The sequence below is a fragment of the Ursus americanus genome, chromosome 21, assembly GCF_024610735.1.
Source record: "Ursus americanus isolate L20-20 chromosome 21, mUrsAme1.1.p, whole genome shotgun sequence".
Taxonomy (NCBI): domain Eukaryota; kingdom Metazoa; phylum Chordata; class Mammalia; order Carnivora; family Ursidae; genus Ursus; species Ursus americanus.
In genome coordinates this window covers 6,336,834-6,355,031 of record NC_142147.1, presented here as the reverse complement: position 1 = coordinate 6,355,031, position 18,198 = coordinate 6,336,834, and the positions used below count along the sequence as shown (strand labels likewise).

The 18,198-nt window shown below is 37.0% G+C and overlaps 1 protein-coding gene across 4 annotated transcripts in view; it reads right to left on the bottom strand.

Annotated features, from left to right (window-relative positions):
• The window catches only part of PHKB (phosphorylase kinase regulatory subunit beta), a 211,449-nt gene that overhangs the window by 12,705 nt on the left and 180,546 nt on the right, over positions 1 to 18,198 (bottom strand). For 3 of the 4 annotated variants that reach the window (XM_045814695.2, XM_045814697.2, XM_045814694.2), the window contains 4 exons: positions 17,097 to 17,178; positions 14,952 to 15,009; positions 13,722 to 13,812; positions 9,641 to 9,843 (listed from right to left, as the gene is read on the bottom strand). In XM_045814695.2, the coding sequence (XP_045670651.1) occupies positions 9,641 to 9,843; positions 13,722 to 13,812; positions 14,952 to 15,009; positions 17,097 to 17,178 (434 nt within the window). Of the gene's footprint in view, positions 1 to 9,640; positions 9,844 to 12,670; positions 12,762 to 13,721; positions 13,813 to 14,951; positions 15,010 to 17,096; positions 17,179 to 18,198 lie in introns of all 4 variants that reach the window. The other variant, XM_087870408.1, reaches the window with a different exon arrangement.

The following is an 18,198-nucleotide window of genomic DNA, read 5'->3' as shown; positions in this document are numbered from 1 at the left end:
AAGACCTGCCTTTTGGTCTCAACAAGTCAATGGCATGAAAAGAAAAGTAGGGGTTGGGGGTCCTATTCTGGGTTAAAAGTGATTGAAGAGACATAATAACAAATGGCACGTGTGGGCCTTGTTTGGGATCCTAACTTTTCTTTGAAGTTATTTTGGGGACAACCACAGAAATCTAAATAAGAACTGGGTATTAGGTGATATTAAGGAATGACTGCTAATTTTGTTGGGTGTGATAATGGTATTGTGATTACTGAGAAAATGTCATTTTTAAGACATATATACTTATTAAAATATTGAGAAGTAAAAGCAAAAATGTCTGGAATTTGCTTTATAATCTAAAACCAAAAAAAAAAAAAGATGAAGCAAATATGGCAAATGTAAATCGCTAATGATTGCCTATACCCGTTTAAATAATGGGCACATGGGTGTTTACCAAATTATTCTATTATTAAACATTTAAATTTTTTTAATGATGAAAAGCAAAAACAACAAAGATAGGCTTAAATATCAATTCTGTCACTTACCAACTGTGTCCCACTGGCAAATTATTTTTCAAATGGGAAATTACTCTTACTTGTCCAGCTCATTTTATGGAATTATTTTGAGGAACAAATAAGACAGTGTAGGTTAAAAAGCTTTTGAAATTATGGAGTCATAAAAAATGTTAGGAAACTCCTTTTATTTGACCTCTGAGACTCAGGTTGGAGAAAGGTAATACATTGTTTACACTGAAGTCTTGGAGTTACTTAAGCAAGGGCCATATCCACTTAACTTCAGGAGGTGTCCCTTCTAAAATAAGTAACTTTAAAATTTTAAAAACACTAACTTTCTAAAGTCCTCCAAAATTTGAGTTATTAAAACTGAACATTATTTATCACATTTACCTTTTAAAATCTTTAGTAGTATAAACAAAGATAGTTGGAGATCTAAAATTTCCCCTCAGGTTTTTTTCTTCTGTTCACAAAATCTCAGCAGTTCTGTGAGCCAAATTATAGAAAACATTGTCCTCAACAGTCACCAAAGAAAGAAGGTGACTGTTTTTCATTCATTCTAGCACAAATGAATATAACTTATCTGCCAAATTATTTTTTTAATAATTTTTTATTATGTTATGTTAGTCACCATACAGTACATCCTTAGTTTTTGATTATTAAAATACACTTATTCATTCAAAATTACTGGCCAAACTAATCTTTTTAGCTCAGAATTCTTCAAAGGACTAAAAAAACAGCAAAAGTCTTAGACATAAACTACTATACAGCAGTCAGAGACAGAGAATGTAAATTACCAAGTGAGACACACAGCTAAAAAATTCAAAGACGTTTAATCCATTTTTAGAACGTCTAATACAAAAGGGCATTAATTCCTTTGCATGAGAATATCTCACTTCTTACCCTCATTCCCGCTGACGAAGTCATCAAATCTGATTTGACAATTCCAATGTAAAAGCAGTTAATGCAAAATGGGGAAAGAAAAAGCAAGCAAGCAAATGTGGAAGGTCAAAAGAATGAAGGTTATCCTTGGACCACATCCGTATAGATTCAGTCTGTCTAAAGAACCAGGGACATGCTCTACTTGCCAATAAGCAAATGAGAAAGTGCCAGATACACATGGCTGACCAGATCAACCTTCATGTGCATCAAGGTTTGACTTGAGGACAATGAATTCCTCAGCACTGCTGGAAAAGTATGAAAAGGTGGACTAGTATTGCTATATAGACCTAGGGATAACCTTATCCTTCTAAACACTCTATTGTTGTGAGGTTAGTAAGCATATTGTATACATACTGGTATTTTTCTTTCCAACATGCCGCAATCAAGGAGTGAAATATACAATAAAGTACATGGAAATCTGACATCATTGGTAAACCAGGACAGCTGACATTTTCTGAAAACATGCCTCTGATTCATAGCAAGAAACAACTTTAAAAATAATCATTTTGAGCCAATTTGAAGATACTAAGAAGTGCTTGCCAAGTTTGCTGTTAAACAAGTGAATGTATAACTCTCTGCAAGCATTTACTAAGCCATAGAAGAAGAGATGGGAAAATTGTGCAGGAAGGGACTTTTTTGCTTGATTCATATTAATACCAAGAGGGTGACAATTTGATAAGGCAAACTGAGCTTCCTGTCTGGTAACTGGAGAACAATGACTCACTCACTCTATCCCTGAAATAATCAGAATAGAGGTAGGAGAGCTCCATCATCTCAGATCCTCACCTCATAGCAAATGTCAAAAACAAAGACCTTTGAATGAGCAGCAAGCCATGCCAATGAACTCAGACCTCTAATTATCTCCTCTTGACTGCACAAGCAATGTTACAGTCTGGTACCTATGACATCGACGGCCTTCTCTAAGCATCATATGTGTGATCCCCAGACCCAGTTGTGGGCATCAGAAGACAAGACATGTCTGAAGCATAATTGCTTACAGAGGATGTCCTGGTAGTATGAAAAGCAGAGATGAAAAAGGCTTGATAACATATATCCTCAGGGGTTATCGCCCACTAAAGCCTGACTGACAGACCTAGAGCAGAAAGCAGTTGATTGGAGGTCTTTACAGTAATGGGCCTGTCAGGAACTTGATCTATTTCAACATGAAAGCTGGAGCACAAATCAATAATGAGACAGCAAATCAAATCATTATCAGACTAGAATACCATTCCCGTGAGCAGGTTAATTTTGTTCACAGGAGTGCCTGATAGCTAATGTTGAGAAACTGCACTGGCAGAATTAACCTTGGAAAAAAGAGAAAAGAAACATGGTAGCGTTGATTTAAAGCAACTGAGGCAGTGGGTGATGTAAATAAATAAATTTAAAAAACCCAAAAACCTCAAAGAGAAAGGTTAAAACAGAGAGCTAAAAGTACACATAGTGTGGAGGAATTCTGGGTAAACATACCATGACTAAAACAAATGTTCTTATTTCTTATGTCCATTCAGCCTAGTGAATTTTGGCATTTCAGGAGGAATATGGTGCTAAAAGCTAACTGAACTATCAATCTCTTTATTCATAATCAACAAGAGAAACTATAGGAAAAAGTTGGATACGAACGAGTCTGAAATGCTTTAATTAACCTTTAAGGAAGTAAAAAAGTAATGTTTCCTATAACACCTCCCCCCCTTCTTTTAAAATCATGCTGCAGTCACTATTACACACAAAGGGGTGAGTTAGAGGAGCAACAAGTTTAACAGTTTATAAGAAATTGGACATTCAAGGACCCTATAAATGAATACTTTGCTCATCAATAAACTAAAACCTTCTAGGGACTAGCAAGGTAAATTCTTGTAAAGAAACAGAGAAGTATGTTTCTGCAGCTGGCAGTAAACTAACATGCAAGGGAGCCAATCACAGGGAGCCGAGGTCTGAGTAAAATTAAGGATAAAGTGCAATAAAAATATATTAAAAAGATACAAAAATACCTTTTTCCTTTTCAGAGGAACACTATCACAAGCCCCACAGACACGATAATTCTACTTCTCTAAGTGGCCTGATATCCCAAGAATAGAAACAAGGTTCCAAAACCTTTCTGTTAATGTGGTTGAAGAGTACTACGGGCACTGGTATAAGAGGATTTTAGAGGGTTTGCCAAGTATTTCATGAGGGATGATCAAGTGATGGAGGGGTGAGACCATGTCACGTGGCAGCAGAGTATCCAAAAGGGATTTTGAGTTAAGGTTTTTGTATGAAATGCTTGGGGAACACTGCACTGGGTTCTCAAGGAGAAACAACCGTGGCAGAAAGGGATACCTCTAGGGTGAATGTATCTTATAGGAGAAGAGGGTCTTTGCAAGCCTAGGGCTCGAAGACCAGAGAAAGGGCAGGGGGAGGAAGAGGGGGGAGAGAGAGAATGTGTGTTGGATGGGAGAGGTTCCCCCTTCCTGGGATTTCTGACATGTATAAAGATATCCCTAGACGTACCTGTACTCCAAAAGCCACATGATAGAGGACCTCAAATTACTGAATGTCACGGCAATACTGTTGAAGCTTTAAAAAACATCTTCACATTCCTTACCCAGAATCTGCACAATCCAATGAGGAAGCCCAAGCAAGGATAGCTTCCTTACTTTATAGACAAAAGAGCTGGAATAGGGGCTGGGGAAACATGAACACTGAAGATATTCCCTCCAGGTTCAAATCCTGGTTTGTGGTCTTATGACCTTGGGCAAGTTACTTTGCTAAATTTTCACAGTATTTTCTACATTTCTTGCAGTGTGCAAGGAGCTAATTTAGAATCAGTTCCATTGGTTTGGTCTCATGATGAATAAAGGGCAAAACCTCATTTCTTATGTTAACCTCTAACTATTTGGGCTTCTTGATGTGCCTTGCACAGTATAGTGCTAAACAGTACTGATACCAGATTAAAGGAGCGATAAACAAAAGACGAAAACCATCTGGAGCCAACGCACATCATAGTTGCTACATGAATACTTAAATCCAAAATGGGTCATAAGCTGAAATCACGTAGAAAAGACCATAAAGGTCATAAGGTTTTAGGAAAACAGCAATGTCTGTTTCTCTGAGAAAACAGCAACAGTTTACATACGTGAAAACATACATGAAGTACTTAGGATCAAAGAACAAGAACTTTGGAATCAGGCAGATCTGGATATGAACCCCACTTTGACATACTGGTTTGACTAAGACAGGCCATCTAAGCTTTCTGAATCTCAGTTTGTTGATTTTAAAGTGGGGTATAGTGCCTACCTTAAAGTTGTTGAATCGATTAAATCAGATAATACATGTGAAGTATTTTAGCAAATTGCCTGGTATATAATAGGCATTCAATAAATAATATTTGTGATTATATTGGAAGAAGAGGAGGAAATAGTTGATCATAGTGAACTTCTGAGTGCAATAAACACGTTATTCATATGCATATCCCCTTAGATCCTCACTGGGAATGCTGTTTAGAGAGGTACCATCCTGATGTGATTAACTGTACCACCCCTTTAACAAATGAAGGGAGAAAAGTGCCATATCCTTCTACCTTCTACACGTATACGTGGATTTTCATATAAACAAGACCCCGTTTAACTTGGTAATTTCCTGAAGGACATGACTTGTACAAATGAAGGGCATTTATCAAAAGTAAAAGAGTCCTTAATCATAGGAAACAAATGGAGGGTTGCTGGAGAGAGGTGAGGGAATAGGGTAACTGGGTGATGGGCATTAAGGAGGGCACATGATGTAATGAGCCCTGGGTGTTAGATGCAACTGATGAATCACTAAACTCTACCTCTGAAACTAATAATATACTATAGGTTAATTAATTGAATTTAAATTAAAAAATAGAAAAAAACTTAAAGGAAGGAGTTTTTTAAAAAGTAAGAGTCCTTTATTTCTTTATCTAATGAGCACAGAGACATGCTATCATTTGTTTTTCCTAGATTCCCCATCACTGGCTCAAGCAAGTTATCTGAACCTGCTTATAACCTACATATTAAACAATCTGTCAATTTTTATTAAGCATCTCTTGTGAGCTAGACCCTGACACAGACAGGAAGATAAGATGTAGTCCCTACCCTTAGCAGAAGTAAATTTCTCAAATAAATTATACCTTATTAAAAAAAATCAGACTCCCAACTGAAAATGGACCAGTACTTTAGAGCTAAACCTGTGAGTCCCACGTGAGAGGGAAATACACATTAATGAGCTGGGCAAGGACATTGTTAATACTCACAATGGAAATATAATGTCACAATTAATTTCAGGATGAGTTTCAGGACAATGAATAATTAAAGTTTCATGGCAAATCTTCATTAGGAGGTTTTCTGCTATGGCAAAAATAGACAAGGCAAGAAACAACAATTGTTGGAGAGGATGTGGAGAAAGGGGATCCCTCCTACATTGTTGGTGGGAATGCAAGTTGGTACAGCCACTCTGGAAAACAGTGTGGAGGTCCCTTAAAAAGTTAAAAATTGAGCTACCCTATGATCCAGCCATTGCACTACTGGGTGTTTACCCCAAAGATACAGACGTAGTGAAGAGAAGGGCCATATGCACCCCAATGTTCATAGCAGCAATGTCCACAATAGCTAAATCGTGGAAGGAGCCGAGATGCCCTTCAACAGATGACTGGATTAAGAAGTTGTGGTCCATATATACAATGGAATATTACTCAGCTATCAGAAAGAACGAGTTCTCAACATTTGCTACAACATGGACGGCACTGGAGGAGATAATGCTAAGTGAAATAAGTCAAGCAGAGAAAGACAACTATCATATGATTTCTCTCATCTATGGAACATAAGAACTAGAATGATCAGTAGGGGAAGAAAGGGATAAAGAAAGGGGGGGTAATCAGAAGGGGGAATGAAACATGAGAGACTATGGACTATGAGAAACAAACTGAGGACTACAGAGGGGAGGGGGGTGGGGGAATGGGATAGGTCGGTGATGGGTAGTAAGGAGGGCACGTATTGCATGGTGCACTGGGTGTTATACGCAACTAATGAATCATCGAGCCTTACATCGGAAACCGGGGATGTACTGTATGGTGACTAACATAATATAATAAAAAATCATTATAAAAAAAAAAAAAGGAGGTTTTCTGCTATCGTTAAATGCTAAGTCATGTGCTTGCTGTCCTGACATTTTTATTTTGGGTGGCACGGTTTAAGGAAAAAAGAGCATATTATTTCTCATGGAAGGCATTGCACATATAAAGTAGCAGATACAAAAACAGGAAGAAAACTATTTTTAGAATAAATTAAACATATTTCATTTCCATGAAGAGAAATTTCAGGTCAGATTTGAATTCAAAAAAGAAAATTCCAATGGGTTTTTGGAAGAACATAAGTTAGCCTAAAATGCTGAATTAAGTAGTAAAGAAAAAACTACTACAGGCTGAAAAACACCGCTTTGGAAGTAAAATCCTGGGAAACCGTTAACTTTTACTCTAAGGCTTTGTTTAAACCTCTGCAAGGATACCTATCACTTAAAGAGGCTCTCCGGAATAGAACATTTATTACAAAGAATGTGCTTTGGAAGGGTTATAACCTTTGCTTCTCAGTCAGGTTCAGAGAAATGCCTGAGTCCGGGACAATAGAGTACTTTTAATACCCGGTATGGATACAGAGAATCACATTTCCTTTCATTTAGAGACAACTTACATGAAAGACCCATTTCTGTATCCTTATATATAGTCGAGAGGTTGGAGTTAAGAATATTAGACCAAACAGACTGAACAAATCAGGGTATGATTCAAAGTTCTTATAATTGATTTGGAATACCTCTAAATCTTTGAAAGGAACAATTTTAAGGGATAAAAATTAAGGTCAAGTTCTATGCTTAATCAAAAGAAAAGGGAGATAAAGATTGGGAAATTCACCTGAAATACGCTATAATTGAAATCAGGCCAACAGTTAAAAAATAATAACCTCAAATGAAAAACTTTAAATAAAACTGAAAAATATAATTTAAAAGTAGAAATCTCCTAGAGAAAATAACACACCAATTTTATGTTTATTTTTCAGATATGTCCCCATACATACATTATACATATGTATATTATTATTATTGCTCTTTTATTAAAAAATAGAATAATACATTTGCAACTTAGTTATTTTTTCACTTAGTTTATCTTGGACATTTATAAATGTCAGTATAGACAATCTTCTGTTACTTGTAATGGCTGAACAGCATTTTACTGACTGGCTATAATAATTTATTTAAACAATTTCCTACTGATGGATATCTAGGTTGTTCCCAAGGTTTCACTAATTCAAACACTGCTGAAATGAAGACTGCTATAAAACATGTCTAAATTCCTAGAATGAGAATCGTTGAAACAAGAGGTATGCAGACCCTACCAAATAAGTAAGTAGTTTTTTTATATGTAATTTTTTTAAGGAAAAACTGGGCAATTGTTTTTTATAAAGTGCTTCATACTCATGTTGCAAAATTAAAACTAAGAAATGAAAGGAAAATCAATCCAACACAAAGAAGGGAAAAAATAACAAAAAGAAAAGAAATGATACAAATATGAAATAAATATTTCTATGAAAAGATAATCTCAGATTGAACTAAAAATAAATACAGCATAGATGCTGAATATAAAAGATATATCTCTACTAAATGAAAAAAGAACATTAAAGGTAAAGAGACAGAAGACAGTATATTAAGCTAATAATGACAGAAGCAGAAAGCAGGCATGGGAATAATATCAGACAGAAAATAATTTGTTATATTTTATGCATTGTAATGGTATCATAGCTATGTTTTTAAAAAGTCCTTATCTCTTAGAGATACATACTCAAGTATTTACAGATGAGATGGTATGATGGAGTTGCTTTAAACCTGGAGGGGGTTTGGGTGGGGTGAGTAACTAGGAGGGTATAAGTGAAATAAGATTGGCTGTATGATAATATTGTTGAAGCTGAGTGAAAGTATGGGCACAGAGGCTTTATTATACTAGTCTCTAAAAGTTCGTAGATGTTTGAAATTAAAAAAATATTTTTAAGAGAATTCAAGTAGAAAATAAATGGCACAAAGGAAGATATATTGCTAAAATTATAAAGTAACATGGACAAAAAAAAACCTTTAATATATACAAAGCAAAACTGAAAAAAAATGCAAGGAGGAGACAAATCCATAATTAAAATGAGAAATTTTTAAGACTTTTTACCAAAAATTGAGGATCAAGTAGAACAGAAATAGTAAAGACATTAGTGATCCAATTATATTACCAGCAAGCTATACTCTTATTCATACTCATACATTCACATATATTTGTGCCTGACAGACTCTACATTCTTTTTAAACACTAGAGGAACACCCCCCCCCCCCAAATTGGCCATATATTAGATTACTCTATATGCCTCAGTATTGTTTGACTCTTACAGTTAGGTATATTTATGCAGGTGATAATTAAAAAAACATTAAAGAAAAGAAACATTTATACCAAAACATAGGTTTTTAAAGCATATTCTCTCATTCCATCTCACATAAAACAATGAGCCTGGTATGAAAGTGAGGCTGGAGAGGCGCAGTCATTTATCCCAGGTCACTAACGTGGGAAGTGGCAGCCAGGACTTACACTCAGCTCTGCTGAATGCCAGAGCCTGATCAACCTGCCTGACCACGCCGTCTCACAAAATTCTCGATTAAGGAGTTTCAAGATCACCAGACCCTTACTTTTAATTTCTCCTCCAATTAGAACACTTGAGATTTTAATGGTTAAAAATCAGATTCTGGTAGAAAATGGATGGTGTAGAATATTCTGAAAAGGACAAAAATTTTTACTTCAGTGTGTCTTCCTGACACCCAGTTTTACTGAAAATCATTCTACTCTTAAGGCTTATCCATTTTATTTACAGGAATTTTTACAAATATTATGCTTACTGGTATTTTTTTGTTTCATTTTTTTGTTTTTTAAACGTGATGTAGTTGCTTAAATCCCTGGAGTTCGATTTCATCAGACAACAGTGTTACTTCATTACGTCTAACACGGGAATTTAAAAAAACAGGAAGATTCTTTGGGCCACAGATATTTATTACTTCACATCACCAGATGTTGCCTCTATTACTCTGGGGAAAGATGTGCTTTCCTAGATACCCACCAGGCCTGGGGCAGGCCACGTCTGTTGAAGGACCACTTGAACAATTCTCTTTATGCAAATGCAAAGCACTTTACTCACCCAATTCGTATTTTCAGCATGCCACTGAATAACTCAGGGCTATTGGAGATGATCCAGCCAATATGGATGACCAGTTCTTGCTGAATGACCGCCTCCCTCTCATCATGGGTATTACACTTGTAATAGATGATGTTCTTAATCACTCTTGGAGACAAAGGATTAGAGATAACCTCTTCTTCGTGCCCAAAGGCACCCAGAGTTACCTATAAGTGGCAGAATTTTATTGCAAAAATTTCCTAGCTACTAAAAGATAAAAGAAAAAAATTCAAGGCTCAGGATGACTGGCAGGCTGAAATTACTCTACGCGAGCTAGGGAATTAGGTAGAATAACTGTTCCTGCTATTTATTAAAATGGCTTTCAAAGCATGACTCCCACTGGAGTTCATGATGGTTCACAGTCTGGTCTAAAATATAAGGGCAGGTAAGGGTCCCAGTTAGGGGAGTGAAGGTGAGTGGATAAAAGCAGGGAAGGAATATAAATAACTATTAAGAGAAAATTATTCTGAATGACTTTAGTACTAGAAACTCCCCAGAGAAACCAAAATACATTGGATAGTTTTACTTTACTGCACAGTCTACACAATTTAGTATTTGAGAGTATATTTTTCACTTCTTTTATAGTTTCTCATGTGGAACTTTTGCTCTTTAACAACACTGTAACCTTTTCAAAGGCAGACGCAAGGTCACACAGTTCTAGTGTAGCCCCCACTTACCTCAGCATAGTGCTAGGCACCTAGTGAGTATTAAAATACTTGTTGATCTATCTCTCACCTGTGGAGGGGGATAAACGAGGCTGCCCACAGGCCAAGGAAATGAGAAAGCACAGAGGGAAATGACAACAAAAACTCAAAGCAGAGAGTGCTGCTGAAGCTGGCAGGAGGAATACTCTGCGTCTCTCTCCTCTATCCTTGGCATCTTGCCTCCCAGAAGAGTCTGCAGCCCCTCCTTCTACCTGATTACCCCTCTCCCTCTCTCCTCCATGGACAGTGCAGTTATAAGAGGCAGGAAAATGAAGAGCATATCAAAGGGCCCTTGTATTTTCTGAGATGAGGGGAGAGAGCAGAACATGGGGTCTTTTGCCCCAACTTTGTGATGAAGTGAAAACTGAGAACTGCCGGTTTATTATATCACAAGTGGTACCAACCAGTTAGTCCACGTGCGATTACTTTTATTAAAATGTCAGTGTGTGAAGAAGAAAACAAACAGAAGGCACATCACTGCCTCTGGAAGCGATGATGACTAAACCACTATTTCATTCCAGAGAGCTTGAGGTGATCTGAACGCGCTTTGTAGAAACAGTATTAACTTCGGTTCTCAGGGCAGCATTTCATAAATGAGCGAACGCAAACTCTGAATGCTCCATCCTCATTTGTTTTTTGTGAAGGGGTAAGATGCAGTCAGCGAAGGGACTTCCTGGCCCTGAAGTGGAGCTGTCAGCCTTGGGCTTACTCAGCTCTGTAAATGTTTCCCTGAGAAATGTGCTGGTCTGGCAGGCAATGGTCCAGACACAGCCTCAGGACAGGCCCCAAGGCCTCTAGAATATGGGGAACAGAGTCTCAGGACCACAGGCTGCAAGTCCCTTCCATACAATGCACAGAATGGACATGACTAACCCTCACCCACGCCTCTCCAGGTGTCAGGTGCCATGATCTTAAAGATCTCCAAAACCTTCTCATATACTCATGTGTACTACAATTAACTATATTTTCAGATATACTACAGGGACCTAAAATCCAAGGAAAACTAGCTTCCCAAAGCCCATTTACTTTCTCTCAGAGGTGACTCGGTCCAGGGCAACAATACGAGACTGGGGCTGCTGGTAAGGGCTACGGTGAGGAAGAGCAATGGATAAGGTACTTCCTGTATCTTGGTCTATGTAGCTGATGAATGAGGATGAAAATTCTACCTCTTAATTTGGATAAAACAGACAAAATAACATATGTGAAAAGTGATTTAACTGTTTCTCAGGAGTTTTTAATTAGTACAATCATGTTTTCATTGTTAATAAATATTACAAGATAAAATAACTTACTATTCTAACATTTCAAGCTGGATGTCAAGATGAAATAATTTCAATTTTAATGAATTAAGAGCCCTGAAATATGAGCAATGGGCTGATTCTATTAAGGAGGGTTAAAGTATTTCATATGATTAAAGCTTATTATATCCCTAGGTCAACTGCCAGGAGAGCATGAAAAAGCACACATATTCCCAAAGAAGAGGAAGAAAACAAACAGGTTTTCATTCCAACCAGATGATGATTCAGCCAGGCAAGCAGAGCTTATGGAAAACAAAACAGAAAATGAGCAGCCACACCCCACTCCGCATACCCACATGCACAGGCTCAATTCAAGCCACATTCATCAAGTGCCTACTCCAAGCCAGACGCCATGCTGGTACAGGTGCTGAACAAGACCTGGGCCCTGACTTCCAGGGGTTCACAGTCTACCCTGGGGTAGACAGACACACTTTGAAATAAACTGGGATCCAGGGCAGATTGTGAGAAGTGTCACAGGTCCGTTATGAGAACCCAGTGGAGAGAGGGACCACTGCTAACAGGAGACGGCTCTGTGAGGAGGAGCTAACAAGAGCTGGCCTTTGTGGGAGGGGAGGAGCGACAGGGAGAGGTGGCCTAAAGGGCTGAAGATCTGGGGAGTCAAAGCATTTCTAAGGGTGAGAAGAATTTCATGTGGAGTAGAAGGAAAAATGTGCCCTTCACTATTCACCTGTCTTTGCCCAGCCTATCCTAAACCTGTCTGGAGTACTTTAGTTGGTATTATTCCATTTTCTGGGTAAGCATCTTCACGATCTCAACACAGGAGCTGAAAATCACAGCTCTAAGGTACAGCAGGAAAAAGGGGTAGTCTACCTAAGAACTGTGCATCTTTAAAACTAGGTTTTACTTGCCTGAGCCATCGTTAATGTGGTTGGGAGGCCTAGGACACTGAGGCTTTCAGGTTCAAAAGCAAGAGTCCTATCCAGAGGCTTTTGTGATGTGACCGAGTGAGAGTCTGAAAATCAGATACTTACCTGTTTACCCTGCACTAAAACATTAGTAATGGATGGGGCCAGGCTGTCCACTACTTTACTTAAAAGACTTGCTGCACGGCGCACAACCGACCTGGGGGCAAAGAAGAGAGCACGCCAGAGGTTGACAAATCTAAAAGATGATGAATGAATGGGGCCCCTGATGGGGGAGATTGAAAAATGTGCACAATTAGGTCCTTACATAACAATTTGGAAGAAATACCGAGCCTAAGACACTGGGCCTCATATCTGAAGTCTCCCAGACTGTAGGACCTTCTAGAATTAGGGAGGAATCCCTCATCCTCACCTCTGCTACCAGGATTATTCATGCCATTATCAATTTAAAAAGAAAGAGTAAGGAGCCCAACCATCCCTTTGATGGGGAATAAAGTAGAAGGAGTAATAAAGTGAGTATTCTGATTTTGCATTAAAAAATTCATTATTAAGTCCGTCACTGGTAAATGTCGTCTATTCCTATAACCACTTTAAATCATGTTTCTTTTGGTGCCTAGATAACCAAATTCCTGGATTTGGGGACTCACTTAGTACTCAATTTTAGGAAGTGATATAATGAAATACCAGCATTTTTTTTTTTTTTTTGACAGAGCCAGAATGTTGGAGGAAGGAATTCACACTGCTATTTTTACATTTCTGAAAAAGTCTCAGATTCTAGAGAGAACAGATTTTTTTAAAGCATGGCACGTGCAATAATAAGACATTTTTTTCCCTCAAAAGTAAAATTCTTGTGGAACTTTTAGAGGAAGAAAATAAAATGAAAATGTAGGTTTAAAACTGTTTTCCTATATTTCAGGATATCCATGGAAGCTGACATATAAAAAGTATCTATATTCTTTATATTCTTTAATCCCAACATAGATGGACTAGTAAAAAATTAAGTCAATAACCGGTAAAGTTAGTGAAACAAACACTTCCTACTTTTAGAGAAGCTTTCACCCACACACTTTAAGACCAAAAGACATAATTAACCCTCAGAATGCAAATAAGCCCACACGTTTCAAGCAGCTTGAGTTTTTCCACATTCTGTGTATGTTACCTGTTTCCCATGTACCAGAAAAGTAGTAATGTGTGGGGCTATAGAGGAAGAAAATTTCTGGGTAAAGGCAGCCCCGTAGCGTACCGCCAACCTGAGTGTGTCAGTGGAAAGCCATAAAAGGGAAAATACAGTAAATAAACTTTCAGGAGTTTGTTCTTTTAAACATTAAGAGTCAGCACTCTAAATACCTGCTAGTTAACGCTTTATCTAAAATACAAGTATAATAACATACAGTAAAAACAGGTCCACTTAGCAAAAAATTAGACTATAGACCACATTTGAAACATACTGGTTGAAAAGCAACGTCTATTGGCTTGCATGCCTTACTGTGCTGAGAATTTACAGTGCAAATTTGAGATTTAGCCAGAGGATTATTATATTATTTCTTCTGGGTTGGAATGGTATATTTACTACAAATCGCAGAGTTGAAATACTGCTAAGAGACTGTCTTATCAAATCCCCTTATTTTAGAGATTAGAAACCTGAGACTCATTGAGGTTAAGAGAATTTCTTACGACATTGCTTGAGATTCTTTTTTCAAAATGAGATAATAATGCGTCATTTAAAAAATACATGTACTCTTACTTTCAAAATGTTAGATTCTGCTAGTAAAATGGCTAGAATCGCTTCAAAATACAGAGGGCTATGCATTTAGGCATACCTACCCCACTGTGAACTGCAACAATCTTATCTCAACTTGCCCTATTTTTTTTTTTTTCCCAATCTCTGGGAGACTACTTCTGCAGAACATATTAGTTATTTTATATGAAGCAACTATAATCACTGGGATTCATCCAACTTAAGTGGTGAGAGAACTGCCTTCTATTATTTTTGCTTGTGATTAAATGATCCATTGGTCTCTTTTCATGGCCTTCTGTGATAACAGAACAGACTTCCTGAATACAAAGCAGAACCTAAAGCGCCCTGCTGGGACAGACGAGGGGCAGCGCAGGAGAGAGTCATCAGCCTGTCATTCCAGTGAACACTCTCCAGGCTCTATTCCTATGGAGGACCTTATTCCCAGACATGATTTGTAATATCTTGGGAGAGCCACGATACAATGGAATGTAGGCAGATCCTTAGAAAGTAGACAGAATCACGGCCATAACCTTGGGAGTTTAAAAGTAAAAATTAGAATAATTCCTGTCTTTAAGTTTGGCCATTATCTTTATGCCTTTAAATACGACCACACAAAAAATAAAACATAATGACAAAGACACTAATACGAACCAAAGCTTTTTGCTGCCAGCTCTTCTATAGACTCTCTCAATGTGATCAGAAATGGTACCTAGACATTGGATAATAGAGTCTTTGTTGAAAAAAAACCCTCTTAATTAAATGCATAACATTTATTCTCTTTTAAAAACCATTCTTGAATTTCATTTCGTTCCACTAGAGTTAATACATCCATATCCATTAATCTTCTGAACTACCTGACATATTTAAACATGTAACCCAATATATAGTGTGAACGTCTCATCCATAATTACTATTTAGTTTGAGTATATGATTTTGGTGAGTACTTTATCTCTTGAAATTTATTATTTTCTTAATTAGTATGCAATCTAAGTTTTTAACAAATAAAAGTAAGTTATTTTAATTAGTGAGGAAAATAAACAGAATACAGCAAATTGAACAAGTACTGTAGACTCTGAATATATATGATTATTCATTTATTTGTCCCACAAAAGTTTACGGAAACTCTCTTATGTGCATGATCATTCCAATATATATAGTCCTCAAAAGACACGACTGGGCTTCATTCTTTGGCCACAATTTACGTGTGGTCTACATTGACTAGCTTGCCAATATATTAATGATGGTGACAGGACAGTAGCAAAAAGAAAACATAGGGAGAGGACAAGATCTTTACCATTTTACCGTGAATTTACTTTTATAGCTTTATAACAAATTGGATAAAATTGTATTCAGAGTAGATGCTTATGATTTTCAATGTATCATAAGATGTTACAGATTTAAAAACTTAGTCTTTTAAATATCTACGCAAAAGATGAGTATTATTCCTGTTTATAAAGATAGTTGAAAAAATAATTCTCTCAGCATTTTCATTATACACTATTTTATATAAACTTTGTTTCATTTTAAAGCACTACTAAAATAACCATTCTGCATTCTAGGTTCCTAATAAAATGTCTGCTTTTTAAAAGTCCTATTGTTTTGGTTAAAGTATAAATTTCAGTGAATGTCCTCAATATAATTGGGATTCTGCTTATAGTTTCAAGACTAATTAGAAACATGGGGGATTCTGTTTGAAATTTGCTCAAAGTTTTTCTGCCTTTAATCAGTTAAGAAAATTAAGACTATTCAGTTGACATATATAATATTCAAGAAGTTTCTCTCTTAGTTACAATAATGTAAAAACTAAGTAGACCTTATCTGAATAAACATTATGTTCACTACTAAAACTATAAATCTTATTAATTACATTGGTGTTTAGAATCCTAACTCAATCTCTAATCCTAAACAAATCAATATGCCCCTCTAACAGAGGACTTTCAGATGAGCCAAAAACTTGGAATATCTTGAAATGTGTTCTATATTATTTTATATAATAAAACGCTAGAAGCAGACCATGATGGAGAATTCAAGAATTCCTTAGAGTGCCTCAACATACAAGTGTGGATTTCAGGGCTAATTGGGTTATATCCTTAATGCAGAGAGGACAGGATTAGAAATGATTCATTTTTGTTAACGATGTTTAGAGCACAATTCTATTAAATGCCATGTTCCATTGGCTGCTGCAGACCACGAGGGAGCTAATTTTTATAGCTATAATGATTCAATATTGTTCTTAAAAACATTCAGGAAATAAAACTGGAAATGGAAACTGTCAATAAAGAACTATGAAAGAATCATCAGAGGTTAACAGTCACAGGCAGAACCAGGCTCTAACACCATTCAGACAATCAGAGAAACAATCAAGCATCACCTCATGAAAGCAATTTAGGAGTTCGTACATCAGTCTATTCCACTCTAGGGGGTATGAATAAACATTTTCCATTTAAAGATTAAAAAAAAGGTTTAATGGGGGCGCCTGGGTGGCACAGCGGTTAAGCGTCTGCCTTCGGCTCAGGGCGTGATCCCGGCGTTCCGGGATCGAGCCCCACATCAGGCTCCTCTGCTATGAGCCTGATTCTTCCTCTCCCACTCCCCCTGCTTGTGTTCCCTCTCTCGCTGGCTGTCTCTATCTCTGTCGAATAAATAAATAAAAAATCTTTAAAAAAAAAAAAAAAAAGGTTTAATGGAGGACAAAATAACTTATTTTAGTATATATTCATTATGTCTATTTCCTATATGTTCAAGAATAGAGAGGTCTCATTATTTAAAAATGTTCTCTTAGACATGTATACTTACCTTCCCTGGTGATAAAGTTGGGGCCTTCTCTTTTGAGCAGTATACCCAGCAGGATGGCTTGACTAGCCAGACAACTGCAGTCCTAAAAATACAAATCACAGTGAGTAACTGGAATAAAATGGGTATAAAAGTTACCATAGGGAGTAACTAATCAGGTAACCACAGAGAGGAAATTTGTACAGAATTAAAGAAAAATAAAATGTTACTGATATGCTACCAAGCATTAGATGACATTAAACAACTCTTTATCTTAGGTATCTTGGAGACAGAGTGTAGACAGGTTGGCTTCCTGATGTAGTAGTATTTAATAATCAAATTTTCCAGGAAGTAAGATATGCAACGGATAGAAAATATATTGTCTACAAGCATTAATACTTGATTGATACTTGATTCTGCCACTCTCTGAGAAATTTGGCCAAGTCATTCAACCACACCCCTTTTGATTTTGCTTATTCATAAATGAGAGACCATGTTGCTATCGACCTGTTATGAGGAGATGGATAAAAGGAGGGGACATGTATAGAGTCCTTTTTATGTATTATGGCACGGTGCTATGTGCTTTATGCTTACCATACCATACTCATGTTTATGGAGTTCTACAGATAATGTCAATCAATAACGAGGACAGAAGATGTCTGGTAGGATATATATTTAACCTACATGCTCAAAATTGTGGTACGGCCTAACAAGATGTCACAGTGTTTTAGTTCTATCATTAGAATTTCATTTTCTTGGATAAGTACTATACCCCACTCTCACCCCACCTCTTAAAATGCAAATAATCTTAGGGAAGGTAAAGTAATAGGTTGTTAACATAATATTCGTATGAATGTGGTCATAGGATTGCTTTCCTCAGTGACTGGAGAGACTTAAAGCAAACATTAAAACCTAAACACAGGGATAAGAGAGAAGATTCAAGTTGGGAAAAGGATGGGAGAGTACTAAATGAGAAGTCTGGAGATCCCAAAGGCAACTATTCCTGACATAACTTCTTCAATGGCTCATATAATACCTTCAGACCCGAGGCAACCCAAATCATCCACACTCCCTAAGCATCTTTAGGACATCCACGCTATGTTAGACCATGGGAACAACCTCTCAC